This window comes from Schistocerca piceifrons, chromosome 8 (assembly GCF_021461385.2).
Source record: "Schistocerca piceifrons isolate TAMUIC-IGC-003096 chromosome 8, iqSchPice1.1, whole genome shotgun sequence".
In the NCBI taxonomy this organism is placed as follows: domain Eukaryota; kingdom Metazoa; phylum Arthropoda; class Insecta; order Orthoptera; family Acrididae; genus Schistocerca; species Schistocerca piceifrons.
Window position 1 is genome coordinate 106,745,014 of NC_060145.1, and position 18,710 is coordinate 106,763,723.

Consider the following 18,710-nt stretch of genomic DNA (forward strand, 5'->3'; position numbering starts at 1 on the left):
CTGCTTGTATTTATAACATTGTCAAAGAACTACTAAAAAGAGATATAGTTTATAAGTCACATGTACATCTGTTATCATAATTTGTGCAGATAAGTTATTAATTTGCATCGAGTGACATAATTTAACGTTATGAAAATGACAGACAGATTTGTTGACTTGACAGAATAATTCTCTGTTACAAAAAGGCCATTTTTTAGAAGTTTGTCAACTGACTTCTCTAATTTGCATAAATAAGTAAGTAACATGAATTATTAAGAATTACATTGGTTTACGTCTAAAATAGGATTGATTACGTGAATACTGAGTGAAAACGCTCCTAGTGAACAAATAGGTTTCACTGGGTGATTTTTATTTAAGGAGATCCAAAATACCTAAGTTGGCTACTATTTTTCATACTTCATATTAATTATTTAAGATAAACTTAGTGTTTTTACATGATGACATTTGCTGTGTCAGTGATCAAGTGATATTAACTTTTGTGTGGGTCAGTTATTCAGTATAATTTAATGGGTTGACTGTTTATGGAGACATGTTGTGCAATCATTGTTAACATACACAATAACTCTTCTATAATCATAAATACTCGTTAAACTGGTTGAATTTGGAGGGTATCACATACTTCATTAAAGTAAAGCCTTTAATATGTTCCGTTACAATGTGAAACTGTTTTATTATGCCTGTCTGAACCACACACATTGTGGAGAAAGTGGAAATCATTCTCCTCTGGAATACTATTGCATTCTTATATTTTGGGGACCTAGAATGGTTAGAGCTCTTAAGAATGTGCACTGACACATATCTATTCCTGTACACAAAATCATTGAATGTTTTATCACCAATCAGTTTGTACGTCCCTTTGCCACTAAAAGAGACAGAGGATCCAGCAGTTCTCAAATTAGCCAGCTGTGCAGACTACGATGTAGTTGCAAAGCTGTTCAGTTTTCTTAATTTGGCAGTTGTATCAGAATTTATGTATCTCTTTCCACCAATAGAGATAAACTATACTACTCTTCAATTCTATAAAGCTAGTAAATAACTTAATGGTCAGTCCAATACTACTACTTTTTCCACACTCCACACACACTCACTTCATCCATGTTAACCAACATTTTAAAAAGCGATTAGCAGCATAACAAGCCAATCAGTAGCAAAATGTGGTACAGCATTTACACAGAGTGAATATTTATTGTGAAAGCTGAAATACAGCAACTGTAGCCATACTTCAGACTCGATACTGGACTGGTTGTGTGACCAACCAGAACTGACACTAGGAAGTCAGTGTAAAGAAAACTGGAATTGGAAAACCATGTAAAAACAGTGAACATGAGACGAGAAATATAATTTATAAATATTTAGTAATTGTTTCCTGATAGGTATATTTTGTATAATATAAAACAAAAAAAATACACTCTCAAGTATAAACACACTCACAAAATTTTAAAAAGTTGCACAAGCATTACTTTGCTCATAAAATTATGACGGCATTTTCCACAAAATTCAATTGTTCAACCAAAACAAACAGTGGACAGTACCAAATAAAAATCAGTCCAAAAAAAGAGCCGATCATACCCTGCGGAAACTGACTTTGTAATTTTGATTTCTTGTATACAATTATCAGTATTCACTGTTGGAGGAGTAGGGTTCTGTGTCTACAGCTATTTCTTCATAATCCTTCTCCAGGGCACCCAGATCTTCACGAGCTTCACTGAACTCCATCTCCTCCATACCCTCTCCAGTATACCAATGGACAAAGGCACGCTTCTCAAACATTAGGTCAAATTTACGGTCCAGCTTCTCCCACGCTTCTTGGATAGCTGTGGTGTTGCTTAGCATAGACACAGCACGATTTACCTTAGCCAGATCTCCACCTGGTACCTCAGATGGGGGCTGGCAGTTTATTCCAACCTGCAAGAGATGCAGGAAGACATTCAAATGTTATCACACTGTAATCATACAAAATTCTTGGATCAGATCAGGTACTGCAATAATAAAATTCATGAATCAGATCTTGCCTTGTCCAAACTTACACAGCTAGCAGTAATGATAAAGAAAATAAAATTAATTATGATTTATGCTGTTAGATTGAAAAGGCATGAAAGAGTGGTCATTAGTGCCTGAGCTAAGTTGTTATTGTGGCATAGTAAAATATACAAATGCATATTTTCATGATGATATATACTGATAAAATTTTCTTGGGCTTCCAGCAACGTCCAGTGGTTTTATCAGGCCATAGTAAAAGTGTTACCACTACCACACACTCTACCAGTGGTCAGACTGTTATTGTATCCTCTGAAGATAGAAAACAGTCTATCTGCAATATAACATAGGCAAAACCCAAATAACTTTGCATCCAGGCACAGAAAACTACATGGTTACTCTAAACTGGATGACACCCCTCCTTTCCATTAACAAACAAGTCACAAGTGATGCAATAGCACAGTTACCTAATGCTGTAAATATGTGCAAACACAAAAGAAATAGCTATGAAATCACACATGAAGGTCAACTGACATGAGGCCAAAAAAAAGGTTCAAACATTCTCAACAAGCATTTTCTCCCACCAATTAGCACCAGCTTGCAAACAACAAGACCACTTAGCAGCTCAATGCACTGCTTCATGACGAGGGCTTTGAATCTGAAAGGCTAAATGAGAAAGATATAGGCAATATATTTCTACAGCTGTAAAACAAACATTGAAGTGGCTGGGGTGGGTTTAAAGCATAATAATTAAAATGCACAAATATTGTGGTCAAATAAATTACATATATATCTCATCAACTGTAGCATTAAATAATGTGCATTTTCCAGTACACTGAGAAAAGGAGCACAGATAAAGAAGGGTTAGAGGAGTAAGCATCAAAATATAGATAAATATGTCTGAGTCCCACGTTTAGTAAGATTCTTGAATCAGTGATGTTAGTGCAACTTAGTACCTTTTACATTAGAAACAATTTACTCACAGAAACCCAACAAGGATTTCAAAAAGACTGCAGTACCACAACAGCTGTCATAAAATGTGTACCACAAAGTCTGTAGCTTCCCAGATGGAGAGAAGAATGCCGTGGGTGTGTTTTTAGATCTCACAAAGGCATTTAATACAGTCAACCATGCACTGCTATCACAGAAACTGACTGTTTACAGTATCAGACACACATATATTGACCTCCTGTCTACTAACCTAAAAAAAATAAAGTGCACAAATGTAAATGAGACAAACTGAGACAAGCGTACTCCCAGATTGCACCCCATGGACTTTGTGGCTGTTAAAACTGCCAGAGAGCATTCAAACAGGGATGCTCACATACAAGGACACTCAACTACATTTCAAACTATGTCTCACTGACAGAATGCTAGTGTTCAGACGGCACCACTCATTGATTAATTCTCATTATAACCATGCTACAGCTGACAGCATCCCAACCTGTGCTCTCAGCCTCTACAGCACACCTCCTACTGCGTAGACACCGGTCACCCAAAGTCTACCGGGACTCGCTGAACCTTAACTAGCTGGCACCCACTATTGCTCCATGCAGTCTCCCAGGTGATGAGCATAAACAGATGCCTACAGTGCAGATTACCACCAGCACTCCTTCACCTGGTTACTGAGCTATGCCTGCCTGTCAAAACAACGTGAGTCAGCCAGGCCCTTACGCCTGCCTGCACGTACCACCTCTGCTGATTCTACACTTGCTTCAGCTCCAACACACTGCATAGCAAGCAGCCTTGCTTATATCAAAACCGATATCATGGACTGATACCAATGTACCAAGTCACTCGTCCTCTTTCAAGTTGCTGCAGATCATCACTTCACAACAGTGCCTTCAGGTTTCACACATGAGCAGGTGGCTCTCGCCACTTCATTTACAATGCACAACTGAATTCTTACCCTCTACCTGATGCCGGAGCTGACATCAGCATGATTCCACCTTTTCTCACTCCCACTACACTTTCATTTTTGCCAATGAAATTACACACAGCTAACGACTTTGCGATGCTGATGGTTGGTATGCCTCCATCACTCTTGATCCCAGCAGCCATGAAGCTATGCCCTGGATGTTCTTGGTGGCTGAAATGGTGGAACTCGTCTTAGGAGTCAACTTCCTCATACACTACTGTCTAATGCCAGATCTAAATTGCACTCTGCCCCTGCGTCATGATGGCTAATGGTCAGTCAATGGCAAGATCAGTGACTCTCTTCCTGCCAATGATACACTGCCATCTCCTATTTGCAGTCAGAAATGCCTTTCAGTCTTATCTTGAAATGTCAAAACACTTCTGGATGAGCTCTGCATGAGATCTGTTGAATGCTCCAGACTCTGGCATTCCAACTCGGATATGCGAGCAACAAACGACATTCTCTCCTCATGTTTTGCTGAGACATCTAGTGAGCTTTATATGGCTCAACAGCAACTCACTGTTCTGAAACATCTACAAGCACTGCTTGATGACAAAGATATTACTTTGGTCTCAAAATAGGTCAGTCAAGTGCCATTACCTAATTGTGCTCACCCAACCATACCCAGTGTTATCGACACTGCCTCTGTGAGCGGGTTGTCCGTGGACGATCGTGTTACGATAATACCTGTTGCTATGCCCTCAGCCCCCACTTCACATCTGCCCATCCAGCCGCATAATATTTGCACCATCTGTGATGGGACAGTTCATCGCATCAACACCACAGCTGAACCCACTGGTCTGCCATCACCTAGCTTCCCACAAACTCAAAGCAGCAAAAGCTACCATGTACTAGCTCTTGCACACTGGTATTGTATGGTCATCTGACAGTGCCTGGGCTTCTCCTATCAAGCTCATCCTCAAAAAGGATAATACTTGGCAAATCTATGGCAATTATCAGTACCCCAATGCCCAGACTGTAATAGACAGCTACCCCATACCAAACTAACAATACTTCACACACAAATTTGCTGGTGCCACTATATTTGGTGTTAGTGAATGTAACAGGGCTTGTTTCAGATAGCTATGGCTGACAAATATCTAACAAAAACTACAATAATCACACCATTCATTCTGTTTGAGTTTTTATTTATGCTGTATCATTTTAAAAAATGCAGCACAGACCTGGCAGAGGTTTATTGATGGCCTCCTACTTATCACATCCTTCTGCTATGCTTACCTAGATGATGTGATAATTTTCTCACAGTCTCCTGATGAACTTGAGATTCATTTATGCACATTGTTGGACAAGTTAGTACCATACATAATTAATAATGATAAATGCCAACTATGGCAATCATGTGTCGTCATTGTTGGACGTTTGGTTGATGCTTCAGGAATATGCTCCATGCCAGAAAAAAGGGAACAAATCTGCCTCCTCCCTACCCTCTCGGACTATCAAGAACTACAATGTTTCCCTGCAGTCATCAGTTTTTACAGGTGTCATCTCCCATACACTGATGAAACACTCTTGCCTCTGACTGATCCACTGCTCAGCAAGAACACCACCAGCAAACAATGCCTGACATGGATGCCTGGAATGCAAACTGCCCTCGACAAGACAAAATCCGACCTCACACAGGCTATCACCCTCATCCTTCTGCACTGGATGCAAACTTTGTGATCACCACAGACGCCAGTGACCACATAATTGGCACAGTACTGCAACAAGATATTGCCAGCATAATACAGCCACTGTGTTTCTTCTCTTGAAAGTTAACCGATACTCAGAAGAAGTGGTCAAATTTTGATAGAGAGCTTGTGGCCATCTATTATGTGGTCTCCTTTTTGCAGGATGACATTAAAGGATCCCTCTAACCATTTACACTGACCACAATCCTCTTGCAGATGCAATCAAAAACCCTTCTGTTAACATCAAGCCAAGTGCTTTTGCCACCTTGACCTGTCTTGCAATTTACCACAGACATCAGATATGTTGGAGCTGCAGAAAATATAGTTGCAGGCTACCTGTCCTGCTTGGTGGTCACATCTACTCAGCTGGATTTATAGATCTTCTTGCTGGCACACTAACTACAGACCCCGACTTGTAACAACTACTCACTGGACAAGACACTGGCCTACAACTACGGCAATGCACACTGCCATGGACCACCAAACCTGTTTCATGTGATGTGTCGCATGAGAGAATATAACCAGTCATCTCACAATCATACAACTGTTTTTATTTTGGCTGCTGCAAGAATCTGAGAATAGATGTATAGAATTGGTGCCACCATTCAGTTGTTTTTTATCTATGTCAGAATGAAAGTCCAACAAAGCTGAAGCAACTTGATTGCATACTCTAGAGGATTCCATCTCCAACCAGGTGTAGAAAACAGTACTTTTATTCTTTTTTCCTGAATATGGATCATGATGCACAGATTGTGTAACCATACTAGTCTCATGGGTCACTCCTATTCTGTCGAGGAGTTCCTTGAAAAATTAAAATGATTCTTATTGTATTGTTGATTGCGTTTATTTAAACTTATGGATTGACTTTTTCGGGTACATAAACATTTATTTTTATCTGTTATTACTTTTATGTTATAATTTCATGTACTGACAGGTTCCATGACCTTGAAGATTTGCTCCTCAATTTGGTCCTACGGAACTTGATGTGTAAATAAATAAATAAATAAATGCTTACTGTACGACTAAATCGCAGGTGACGTGTGTGTGCAAACAGCAAGAACTGTTCAACATGTGTGCGCATCACGTTGGGGCAGTGACGGGGCGAGGGACTTTGGTATGTTGAACTGACAGCCATAATACTGCCCGTCAACCGACGAAAGGCAACAGGCAGTCCCACGGCCAATCGGAGCGGGTGGCGCCAAGTTTCCGTAGTTTAAAAATGGTGCGAGTTCGACCTACACAACATTAGTAATTTTGTTTTCTACTAGCATCAGCTATCCAGGTTTAAAATGTCGTGACAACTTTTCTCCACCCTGTATATTGACCATCACTAGGGTATGTGCATATGAACACGTTTGTACGGGCATGACTGGCAGGCTCAGCGAAACCGACTGAGATTTGATATAAGAAGTACATTGGTTAAAAGTTTAGCACAGTGACAAGTACAAAAACTCAGGGCTTTCGATGCTTTAGCGTTGTGTCAAAATTTCATTTTTGCTAGAGCATCAAAATAGCAAGTGAGCAGTGAGGCCAATGACACAGAATAAGTTTATTTACACAAGGATTCAGATTAGATGAACCAGTACATAGGCATAACGACTAACAATTCCTGTAATATTGTTCATCAGTTAAAGTATGCTCATTTCTGATTTATTTTTTATTCACACAGCTGAACATAGTACGAACAGAAACTTTAGGGCAGCAAAAGTACTGGCTGGAGGGACTACGTATCCTCTCCACCTGTTCCTCTCGCTCCCTCCACCTTCGTCACTTGCAGTAGTCCTCAGCTTTCGGCAGGGCACCATATTTGCTTCAGCAACTGCACGTCGACCTTTGAGATACTACAAAAACTTAGCATGCATTCTTGAACACGAGCGAGCCTTGCAGGCGTAAGATGTGTGAACCGAGTGCACTGTTACCACACAAGCCATCTTAGAAACAGACGTCTCTTCGGTACTATAGCGGCCTTCACGAAAATAGACACGTCGAAGTCATGTCGTCGTCCTATAGCATTGTCAGTTAGTGGTACTTTCAAATGCCAGTAAATTCTGAAAGAAATATTAGATACCTTTATTTTTAGTGTAGAATATGAAGGGGTATTTTTCAAAAGATAATTCTTGCCAGGTGCTGAAAAGATTAGACAAGGGTAGGAGGACTTTTTAAAGATAAATATTATTTTCACTTCGACCTGTCGAAAAAACAGAACTGAAAATAAAATATGAACATGCTCGTTGTTAACAGCCGCATGTGAATCATTTTTATCGTGAGAACATAACAGTAGTCAGAGATAAAAACTAAAGTACCGTCAGAGGTGTGAAACTGTTCCGCGTGTGAAACGAAAAGTGTAGTCGCTATTGAATTTGCGTTTTGTTGGACGTTATAGAAACTTCCAGCGATAAAGTTGTTAAGAAAACTAAAGTGCGTTTAAAATTAGTTGTGAGTTTTGGCGTTTAGCTCATCAGAGGGGCATGACGCCGTTGCCCAGGTAACGCAAATGGTTAGCCGTCTTTCCCTACCACGCCACCAGCAATTCGGTCGGTAAAGCGCCCCTGTTGACACTCCGTGGATAAACAGTACTGCGTGGTGTTGCGCGTTAGAGGCACCTACGTTCATTAGCTCTCATAGTAAAGTGACATTTTTTGGCGTTGAAGTGTTCTACAGTCGTCAAGTATTGTGAACAAGTGTTTCGTGTTGGTGCTGCATTAATAATAACAGTGTGGCACGTCTGAACACGAGATTCGCAATAAAAGTGGTCGTCCAAGAACACGTTCACCAGCTGTGAAGATAATGTTCTAGAGCAAAATATTCCCCCAAATCAGACAATAGTAATGGAAAATTTGCAATATCACTCGGTTGTGATTGATGCAGCTTCAACAATGCAGCGGAGGAAAGCGGCTATTTTTCTGTGGCTACAGTTGGATAGCTTGTGTAAGGGGAAGCCAGAAACTCCACGCTACCAGGTCGACCAATTGGCTAAGGCCAAGGGGCATACTTTAATCAGGCTTCCTCCATATTATGCTCATTTAAATCCGACTCAGAATATATGGGCCTAGGTGAAAAGTAATGTGGTAAAAAACAACAAGAAATTTACGCTTAATGGCGTTGAAATGCTGACAGAAGAAGTCATTACAAGTGTTACATCACAGGACTGGTATCAAGTCGTCAGCGATACCAAGAATGTAGTTGAGGAGACATGGATTTATGAACTGTGTCGAGTTTTGATTAATACGTTACTTCTTTTGTTGCTCTGTTAATATCTGCTTCTTTTGCCTAAACACAGCCGAGTTTACAGATACACATTTCACTAACATTCCAATGCAGTTGAAATTTTGACAGAATCCTAAAGCAGCGTATTATTAAACTAGCAGCTGAGGGCGAGATGTATCAGTAGTTATGAGAAAGCCCTTTCTCAGCATAAAAATCGGGTTGGGGATTTTCGCTGCCCGGAGACTGGGTGTTTGTGTTGTCCTCATCATCTCATCATAATTCGTGACAGTGGCTAGATTGGACTTTGAAAAAAAATTGGAGTGCGTAAAAATTTGGACTTTGCACGGGCGCTGATGACCGCGTAGCTGAGCACCCCACAAACCAAACGTCATCATCATCAGTATAAAAAAAAATTGCAGTTTCTTCACTTACATTGTTGCAAAACTCACAGCAATTCTCGTTTCACAGGCTATTGATGCTCCTTAAAAATTACATTATTTCATTTTTTTTTTTTTTTTTTTTTTAAATCTGTGGTTGCTTGAATATTGCGGTAGATAGGGAACTCGCAACTAATTTTAAACGCTCTATATAAAATTAATTTTGGTAACATCTCACTCATCATTACTGTATCATGCCACGTATGTACGCATTTTATTTATGAGAGACTTCGTGAGCGACAACGAACGACTACTAATATGCCGCCGCCATGGTTATAGTTATGACAGCTCGCTCGCATTAATACGACCGAGAATATTCCCCGAAAATGCTTTATTTGCTGCTGTTACAGACCCTTCGTCAGTGTACCCGTCACCCAGATCACAGATACACACTATAAAAAAGTAACTATAGGTACTTTGAGCCAGCCCGGCTAGCCGCGCTGTCTAATGCGGTGCTTCCCGAGTGGGAAGGCGTGCCGGTCCGATGCACGAATCCACCCGCAGATTAGTGTCGAGATATGGAGTGTCGACCAGCCTGTGGATGGTTTTTAAGCGGTTTTCCATCTGCCTTAGCAAATGTTGGCTGGTTCCCCTTATCGTGCCTCAGTTACGCTATGTCAGCGATTGCTGTGCAAACACCATTTCCACGTACGTGTTCACCATAATTACTCTATCATGCAAACATTTCGGGTTACACTTGTCTGGTATGAGACGTTCCCGGATGGGGTTGGGGGGGGGGGGGGGAGTCCACCGGGGGCCAAACCGCACAATAACCCTGGGTTCGGTGTGGGACAGTGGTGTGGGGTGGGTGGACTGCTGTGGCCTGTTGGGGGGTTGTGAACGACAGAGGGCTACAGCGGTATGAAGCATCTCCGTCATTTCTAGGTCCCCAGTTCAAATACACAATACACAATAGGCACTTTGAAACCCATATTTCCGTTGAAGTCGAGCAAAATACATTTCTTCATATGCTTTTGTGTACCTCAACTACAAGATTATTGTCCTCAGCACACAGCAGGTGCATATAAACAAAACTTCTTTCTTGCAGCTGTAATTTCTCCACATTCTATTAAAATTTTTTCTCCATTATTATACTTTCTGAATCAAACACCAAGAGAGCAGAGAAGGCAAAGAACGGAGATCTGTGACTCAAAATAATTATTGTTTTCAAAGAGATGACACTGAATTATTCTAGCCATTGCATACTCTCCTCTGTTGTAGTATCAAAGTACAGTACTACGCACTAACCTTTTGTCAAAATCGTCAAATTACGTAATTTCCGTTTTCATTTATATCCGTTCCATAGAGAATAAAGACATCTCCATCACCAATGTAAGTGCATTGTTAATACAGAGTATAGTCGATTCGGAAATACCACAAGGTTTTATTGTCATATTATGAAAATGGGCAAGATTTATATTACTTCTTGCTTCTTAACAGTTGGCCGGATCAGTAAAAAACCTTCAATACGTTTCATACGACAGTTTTAGGTGTTCCTCGAGTGTGCTTTCACCTTTTACGCACACAACCAGAGCAGCACTACACGTAAGCCTTTGCTCCTGCATTCTGCTCACTACCAAACATATGTCAATGTGCAGTTCCACGGAAGACTAAATCCGCACACGAACACACGATATCGCAAGGAAACAGAGAACATTCAGCTAGCGCTGACCTACTGCACTGTCCACTGGGCACATGCGGCAACAAAGCTATGGGGTGGGCGAATCACAGTGCTTAGCACCTGCGAACTGCAGGGAGTCGGTGTGACGTTGAGGTGTCTGGTTTCCTGACAGCCACTCTGCTCGTTTCTGTATGGAGCTGATCGAACGAAATGACACTGCGCAAATGACTGTGATAATAGTCGGCATTTGCAGTCGCAGGCTTTCCTATTTGTCTTCTTTTTGTAGGCAGACGATAGGAACACAAGGAATAAGAAAATTCACATACATATCTCAGTCATTTTTTAAACTTTCTCGCTCTTTCCTTCTTCTCTTTTTTGCCCCCATAGCCCTGCCTGTTCCCTTGGCGGAGGCCTATCTCACCACACTCTAAGCACGGCCCTGAAAAGACTAAAATAACATGTAACCAAAACATCAAAAAGAATATAGTACAAATTATCAATAAGAAGGAAAGTTGCTAGTCACCATATAGCGGAGATATTGAGTCGCAGATAGGCACAACAAAAGACTCTCACAATTAAAGCTTTTGGTGATTAAGGCCTTCGTCAACAATAGATAAACACACACACGCACACACACAGAAATGCAACTCATGCACACAAATGCAACCTCAGGTGTGAGACTGCACCCGTGTGTGTGAGTTGCATTTGTGTGTGTGTGTCTATTGTTGACAAAGGCCTTAATGACTGAAAGCTTTAATTGTGGGAGTAATTTTTTTTGTGCCTATCTGTGACTCAGCATCTTCTCATAATAGTATTATATTCCATCCTGGATTTTCCATTCTTAAATTAACAATGAGGTCATAGAAGCAGGCTATGAGTTTTTATAAGTGCCTGACAAAAAAGTGGAACACCCAGAAGACATTGTCGAATGTTGGTTAACTTCGTCCACATACACACCATCGAGTATGTAAATGATTAGAGTTGAAATTCTCTGTAGCAGGTAGAACGGCCACCACAGTGCATTAGTGTTGTTCGTGTTTTGTGTTGTTACCAGTCCTCGTAGGATGTATGAAGGGCGAGAACAGCGTCAGGTGTGAATGGCTCGGGGATGTCATGTGCTCGTATGAGGTGGCGTTATCAGCGCCTGACAGTTGAAAAGGGGCCTCACCATGGGCCTCAATTTGACCAGCCGGTGGAATTGTGCAGTACCCATTTTTTCAGACATTCGGTTGTGACAGTGGCACTCTGTGGGAATGTGATGGCAGGCATACCCGTCATACAGGCCTCAGTTGACCACATCTGACCACAAGGGAGCATGCCGTACCTCGCACCGTGCACATTGCCAGCACTTCCCATCTGCAGTTGCCATACGAGAATAAGTAATGGGCTCCCTGCAACATTCTGTCATCCCGTATCGTTGGTGGGAGACTAGAAGCAGCCACACTAAGCAGTTACCATCCCACACATATGTGGGACATGTGACCAGGGGAAGGGGTGGCAGATGGATAAAGGAAGTTGTGTATTTTATGAGTTCCAAGAGAAAGGAATGGAATGTGGGTGAACATGTAGCAACAGGATGTATGCGTACAGATGAAGACAATAATTCGTACAGATGTCTGGAAGAGGTTTTATTTAGGAGTAGATGCCGATTCGATGTCTGTTTGCAGTAACGTAACAAAAAGTAAAATGTAAATTCAAAACCAATTACCTAGAACGAAAAATAAGCGTCTGGCTTTAACACCTTTGGTTGTGTATGTGTACCACTATAAAGCAAAGAAATCATAGCTGATGACAATCTTTTAGCGAACAAGACAGTCCTTCTGCCAGTCGGTTGTAATTTTCTAGTCTTCTGGCTCTGATACACCTACTCATGCAGTTCTGTGCATCATGCAGCGTCCAAATAGTATACAGGGTGTTACAAAAGGGTACGGCCAAACTTTCAGGAAACATTCCTCACACACAAATAAAGAAATTATGTTATGGGGACATGTGTCCGGAAACGCTTAATTTCCATGTTAGAGTTCATTTCAGTTTCGTCAGTATGTACTGTACTTCCTCGATTCACCGCCAGTTGACCCAATTGAAGGAAGGTAATGTTGACTTCGGTGCTTGTGTTGACATGCGACTCATTGCTCTACAGTACTAGCATCAAGCTCATCAGTACGTAGCATCAACAGGATAGTGTTCATCACGAACGTGGTTTTGCAGTCAGTGCAATGTTTACAAATGCGGAGTTGGCAGATGCCCATTTGACGTATGGATTAGCACGGGGCAATAGCCGTGGCGTGGTACGTTTCTATCGAGACAGATTTCCAGAACGAAGGTGTCCCGACAGGAAGACGTTCGAAGCAATTGATCGGCGTCTTAGGGAACACGGAACATTCCAGCCTATGACTCGCGACTGGGGAAGACCTAGAACGACGAGGACACCTGCAATGGACGAGGCAATTCTTCGTGCAGTTGACGATAATCCTAATGTCAGCGTCAGAGAAGTTGCTGCTGTACGAGGTAACGTTGACCACGTCACTGTATGGAGAGTGTTACGGGAGAACCAGTTGTTTCCGTACCATGTACAGCGTGTGCAGGCACTATCAGCAGCTGATTGGCCTCCACGGGTACACTTCTGCGAATGGTTCATCCAACAATGTGTCAATCCTCATTTCAGTGCAAATGTTCTCTTTACGGGTGAGGCTTCATTCCAACGTGATCAAATTGTAAATTTTCACAATCAACATGTGTGGGCTGACGAGAATCCGCACGCAATTGTGCAATCACGACTTCAACACAGATTTTCTGTGAACGTTTGGGCAGGCATTGTTGGTGATGTCTTGATTGGGCCCCATGTTCTTCCACCTACGCTCAATGAAGCACGTTATCGTGATTTCATACGGGATAATCTACCTGTGCTGCTAGAACATGTGCCTTTGCAAGTACGACACAACATGTGGTTCATGCACGATGGAGCTCCTGCACATTTCAGTCGGAGTGTTCGTACGCTTCTCAACAACAGATTCGGTGACCGATGGATAGGTAGAGGCGGACCAATTCCATGGCCTCCACGCTCTCCTGACCTCAACCCTCTTGACTTTCATTTATGGGGGCATTTGAAAGCTCTTGTCTACGCAACCCCGGTACCAAATGTAGAGACTCTTCGTGCTCGTATTGTGGACGGCTGTGATACAATACGTCATTCTCCAGGGCTGCATCAGCGCATCAGGGATTCCATGCGACGGAGGGTGGATGCATGTATCCTCGCCAACGGAGGACATTTTGAACATTTCCTGTAACAAACTGTTTGAAGTCACGTTGGTCCGTTCTGTTGCTGTGTGTTTCCATTTCATGATTAATGTGATTTGAAGAGAAGTAATAAAATGAGCTCTAACATGGAAAGTAAGCGTTTCCGGACACATGCCCACATAACGTATTTTCTTTCTTTGTGTGTGAGGAATGTTTCCTGAAAGTTTGGCCGTACCTTTTTGTAACACCCTGTATAAAAGTTTTTAACTGTAGGTACCGGTCATTCAAATAGATATTTCGCATACGTTACACAGTAACTCGTCAGTGTACGAATGAAGAAACTACAAAAGGAACCCCCACTGTTTACCTGTAACACACATTCCACTTATTGTCCTCGATTTCATCAATCATTTTACAAGTACAATAAGATCTCTCTCATTTTGTTACACACGAATTATGCGTAAAGAATGATAAGAGTCGAACGCTAATCAGAAAAAGATGCGATATTTCTTTAATAGTTGGCGTTTTCTAAAGTGTTTGCGTATGCAACAATTCGGTAAGTGACACCGTTGCGATCAAAAAGTAGTACAAATAGTCATGTCGGTTACAGATATTTCTTATCTGAAGTTCGCGTTTTCGCGCAATAAGAAGACAATCTTCTGACCTTCACTGTGAACGGGCGCTGATGTAAAACTTTCATTTCTCTCAAACGATCCAGAGATTTTTCAAACTTTGTCAATACTATTTTGTCTGGGTGGATGTGGATAGGTTTATAAATTTCCATTTTCAATGTTAGTGGGGCTCAATTTTTAAGTAACGGAGTGCAGACCCATATGTATGGGGTTCTGTCCCCGTACAGTTCTAGAATTTTTGTATCACTTACTGCATTTTTAGCTTTCGGAATGAGTGTGACAAATGACGAGATGCACGGTGAATCTGAGTCTCTCTATAATTAGCTGCATAAGCCAATTCAGAGGTCTGAGGAAAGGAAAGGAAAGGAAAGGACACTTCGCTTTTAATAGGACCCTGCGTAGTAAAGCACCGTGGTGTTCAAACTAGTCGTTGAGTTGATGACTGCTTGAGGTTTACGCACCTCTCTGTACACCTCCGAGAACCACAAATGAAGTTCATGCATATATTTAAGGCGTGTACGTAACTGAATAGACTTGGGGCGAAGGGGAATTTGTGTCACAACTTAACTAGACGAAGGTATCGGCTGGTAGGACATGTCCTGAGGCATCAAGAGACCACCAATTTAGTTCAAAATGGTTCAAATGGCTCTGAGCACTATGGGACTCAACTGCTGAGGGCATTAGTCCCCTAGAACTTAGAACTAGTTAAACCTAACTAACCTAAGGACATCACAAACATCCATGCCCGAGGCAGGATTCGAACCTGCGACCGTAGCGGTCTTGCGGTTCCAGACTGCAGCGCCTTTAACCGCACGGCCACTTCGGCCGGCACCAATTTAGTACTGGAAGGCAGCGAGGAGGGTAAAAATCGTAGAGGGAGACCAAGAGATGAATACACTAAGCAGATTCAGAATGATGTAGATTGCACTAGGTACTCAGAATGAGATTTTCACTCTGCAGCGGAGTGTGCTTATATGAAACTTCCTGGAAGATTAAAACTGTGTGCCGGACCGAGACTCGAACTCGGGACCTTTGCCTTTCGCGGGCAAGTGCTCTACCAACTGAGCTACCCAAGCACGACTCACGCTCCGTCCTCACGGCTTTACTTCTGCCAGTACCTCGTCTCCTACCTCCCAAACTTTACAGAAGCTCTCCTGCGAACCTTGCAGAACTAGCACTCCTGAAAGAGAGGATATTGCGAAGACATGGCTCAGCCACAGCCTGGGGGATGTTTCCAGAATGAGATTTTCACTCTGCAGCGGAGTGTGCGCTGATATGAAACTTCCTGGAAGATTAAAACTGTGTGCCGGACCGAGACTCGAACTCGGGACCTTTGCCTTTCGCGGGCAAGTGCTCTACCAACTGAGCTACCCAAGCACGACTCAAGCCCCGTCCTCACGGCTTTACTTCTGCCAGTATCTCGTCTCCTACCTTCCAGACTTTACAGAAGCTCTCCTGCGAACCTTGCAGAACTAGCACTCCTGAAAGAAAGGATACTGCGGAGACATGGCTTGGTAGAGCACTTCCCCGCGAAAGGCAAAGGCCCCGAGTTCGAGTCTCGGTCCGGCACACAGTTTTAATCTGCCAGGAAGTTGCACTAGGTACTTGTAGATGAAGAAGCTTGCAAAGGATATGGTAGCATGAACAGCTGCACCAAACCAGTCTCTGGACTGAAGACCACAACAACACGTTTCGAGAAGTAAAACAAGTATATTGTATGTGCGGTAGATGTAGCCAGTAAATGCCGCTGGAGAGCGTTGCGGTCGCAGAGCACGTCGGTGAACGTCCCCCGCCCTCTCGTGAGAAAGACTCGACTGCGAGAAGATGGAGCCGTCACTCACCTTGAATCCCGTGGGGCACCAGTCGACGAAGCGGATGCCGCGCTTGTTCTTGATGGCGGCGATGGCGGCGTTCACGTCCTTGGGCACCACGTCGCCCCGGTACAGCAGGCAGCAGGCCATGTACTTGCCCGCGCGCGGGTCGCACTTCACCATCTGGTTGCAGGGCTCGAAGCAGGCGGTCGTGATCTCGGCCACGGACATGCCCTCGTGGTAGGCCTTCTCGGCCGACACGACGGGCGCGTAGGCCGCCAGCGGGAAGTGTATGCGCGGGAAGGGCACCAGGTTGGTCTGGAACTCGGTCAGGTCGACGTTGAGCGCGCCGTCGAAGCGCAGCGACGCCGTGATGGACGACACCACCTGGCTCACCAGGCGGTTGAGCGTCGAGTAGCGCGGCTGCTCGACGCCCAGGCACCGCCGGCAGATGTCGTAGATGGCCTCGTTGTCCACCATGAACACGCAGTCCGAGAAGTCCATGGACGCGTGCGTCGTCAGCACCGCGTTGTACGGCTCCACCACAGCCGTCGACACCTGCGGCAGTGCAGTTTAACAGAACACTTCAGCTCGACCACACTTGTACTACACTACTGGCCATTAAAATTGCTACACCACGAAGATGACGTGCTACAGACGCGAAATTTAACCGACAGGAAGAAGATGCTGTGATATGTAAATTATTATCTTTTCAGAGCATTCACACAAGGTTGGCGCCAGTGGCGACGCCTACAACGTGCTGACATTAGGAAAGTTTCCAACCGATTTCTCATACACAAACAGCAGCTAACCGGCGTTGCCCGGTGAAACGTTGTTGTGATGCCTCGAGTAAGGAGGAGAAATGCGTACCATCACGTTTCCGACTTTGATAATCGTCGGATTGTAGCCTATCGTGATTGCGGTTTATCGTATCGTGACAGTGCTGCTCGCGTTGGTCGAGATCCAATGACTGTTAGCAGAATATGGAATCACTGGGTTCAGGAGGGTAATACGGAACGCCGTGCTGGATCCCAACGGCCTCGTATCACTAGCAGTCGAGATGACAGGCATCTTATCCGCATGGCTGTAACGGATAGTGCAGCCACGTCTCGATACCTGAGTCAACAGATGGGGACGTTTGCAAGACAACAACCATCTGTACCAACAGTTCGACGATGTTTGCAGCAGCATCGACTATAAGCTCGGAGACCATGGCTGTGATTACCCTTGACGCTGCATCACAGACAGGAGCGCCTACGATGGTGTACTCAACGACGAACCTGGGTGCACGAATGGCAAAACGTCATTTTTTCGAATGAATCCAGGTTCTGTTTACAGCATCATGATGGTCGCATCCGTGTTTGGCGACATCGCGGTGAACGCACATTGGAAGCGTGTATTCGTCATTGTCATACTGGCGTATCACCTGGCGTGATGGTATGGGGTTCCATTGGTTACACGTCTCGGTCACTTCTTGTTCGCATTGACGGCACTTTGAACAGTGGACGTTACATTTCAGATGTGTTACGACCCGTGGCTCTGCCCTTCATTCGATCCCTGCGAAACCCTACATTTCAGCAGGACAATGCACGACCGCACGTTGCAGGTCCTGTACGGGCCTTTCTTGATACAGAAAATGTTCGACAGCTGCCCTGGCCAGCACATTCTCCAGATCTCTCACCAATTGAAAACGTTTGGTCAATGGTGGGCGAGCAACTGGCTCGTCACAATACGCCAGTCACTACTCTTGATGAACTGTGGTATCGTGTTGAAGCTGCATGGGCAGCTGTACCTGTACACGCCATCTATGCTCTGTTTGACTCAATGCCCCGGCGTATCAAGGCCATTATTACGGCCAGAGGTGGTTGTTCTGCGTACTGATTTCTCAGGATCTATGCACCCAAATTGCATGAAAATGTAATCACATGTCAGTTCTAGTATAATATATTTGTCCAATGAATACCCGTTTATCATCTGCAGTTCTTCTTGGTGTACCAATTTTAATGGCCAGTAGTGTATTGTTGTTGTGGTCTTCAATTCAAATACTGTTTTGATGCACCTCTCCAGGCTAGCCTACCCACTGTAACCATCTTCATATCTTTACAGCTACTACATACAACCTATATCCTTTTAAGCCCCCTTAGTGTAGTCAAGCCTTGGTCTCCCTCTACAACTATTC

General features: G+C 43.5%; 1 protein-coding gene across 1 annotated transcript in view; it reads right to left on the reverse strand.

Moving 5' to 3' along the window:
• Nucleotides 1-1,614: 1,614 nt before the first annotated feature.
• The window catches only part of LOC124712106 (tubulin alpha chain-like), a 46,789-nt gene continuing 29,693 nt past the window's right edge, over nt 1,615-18,710 (reverse strand). Inside the window, exons 3-4 of the mRNA XM_047242403.1 lie at nt 16,562-17,089; nt 1,615-1,905 (exon numbers count right to left, since the gene is read on the reverse strand). Of these exons, the coding sequence (XP_047098359.1) occupies nt 1,615-1,905; nt 16,562-17,089 (819 nt within the window). The remainder of the gene's footprint in view (nt 1,906-16,561; nt 17,090-18,710) is intronic.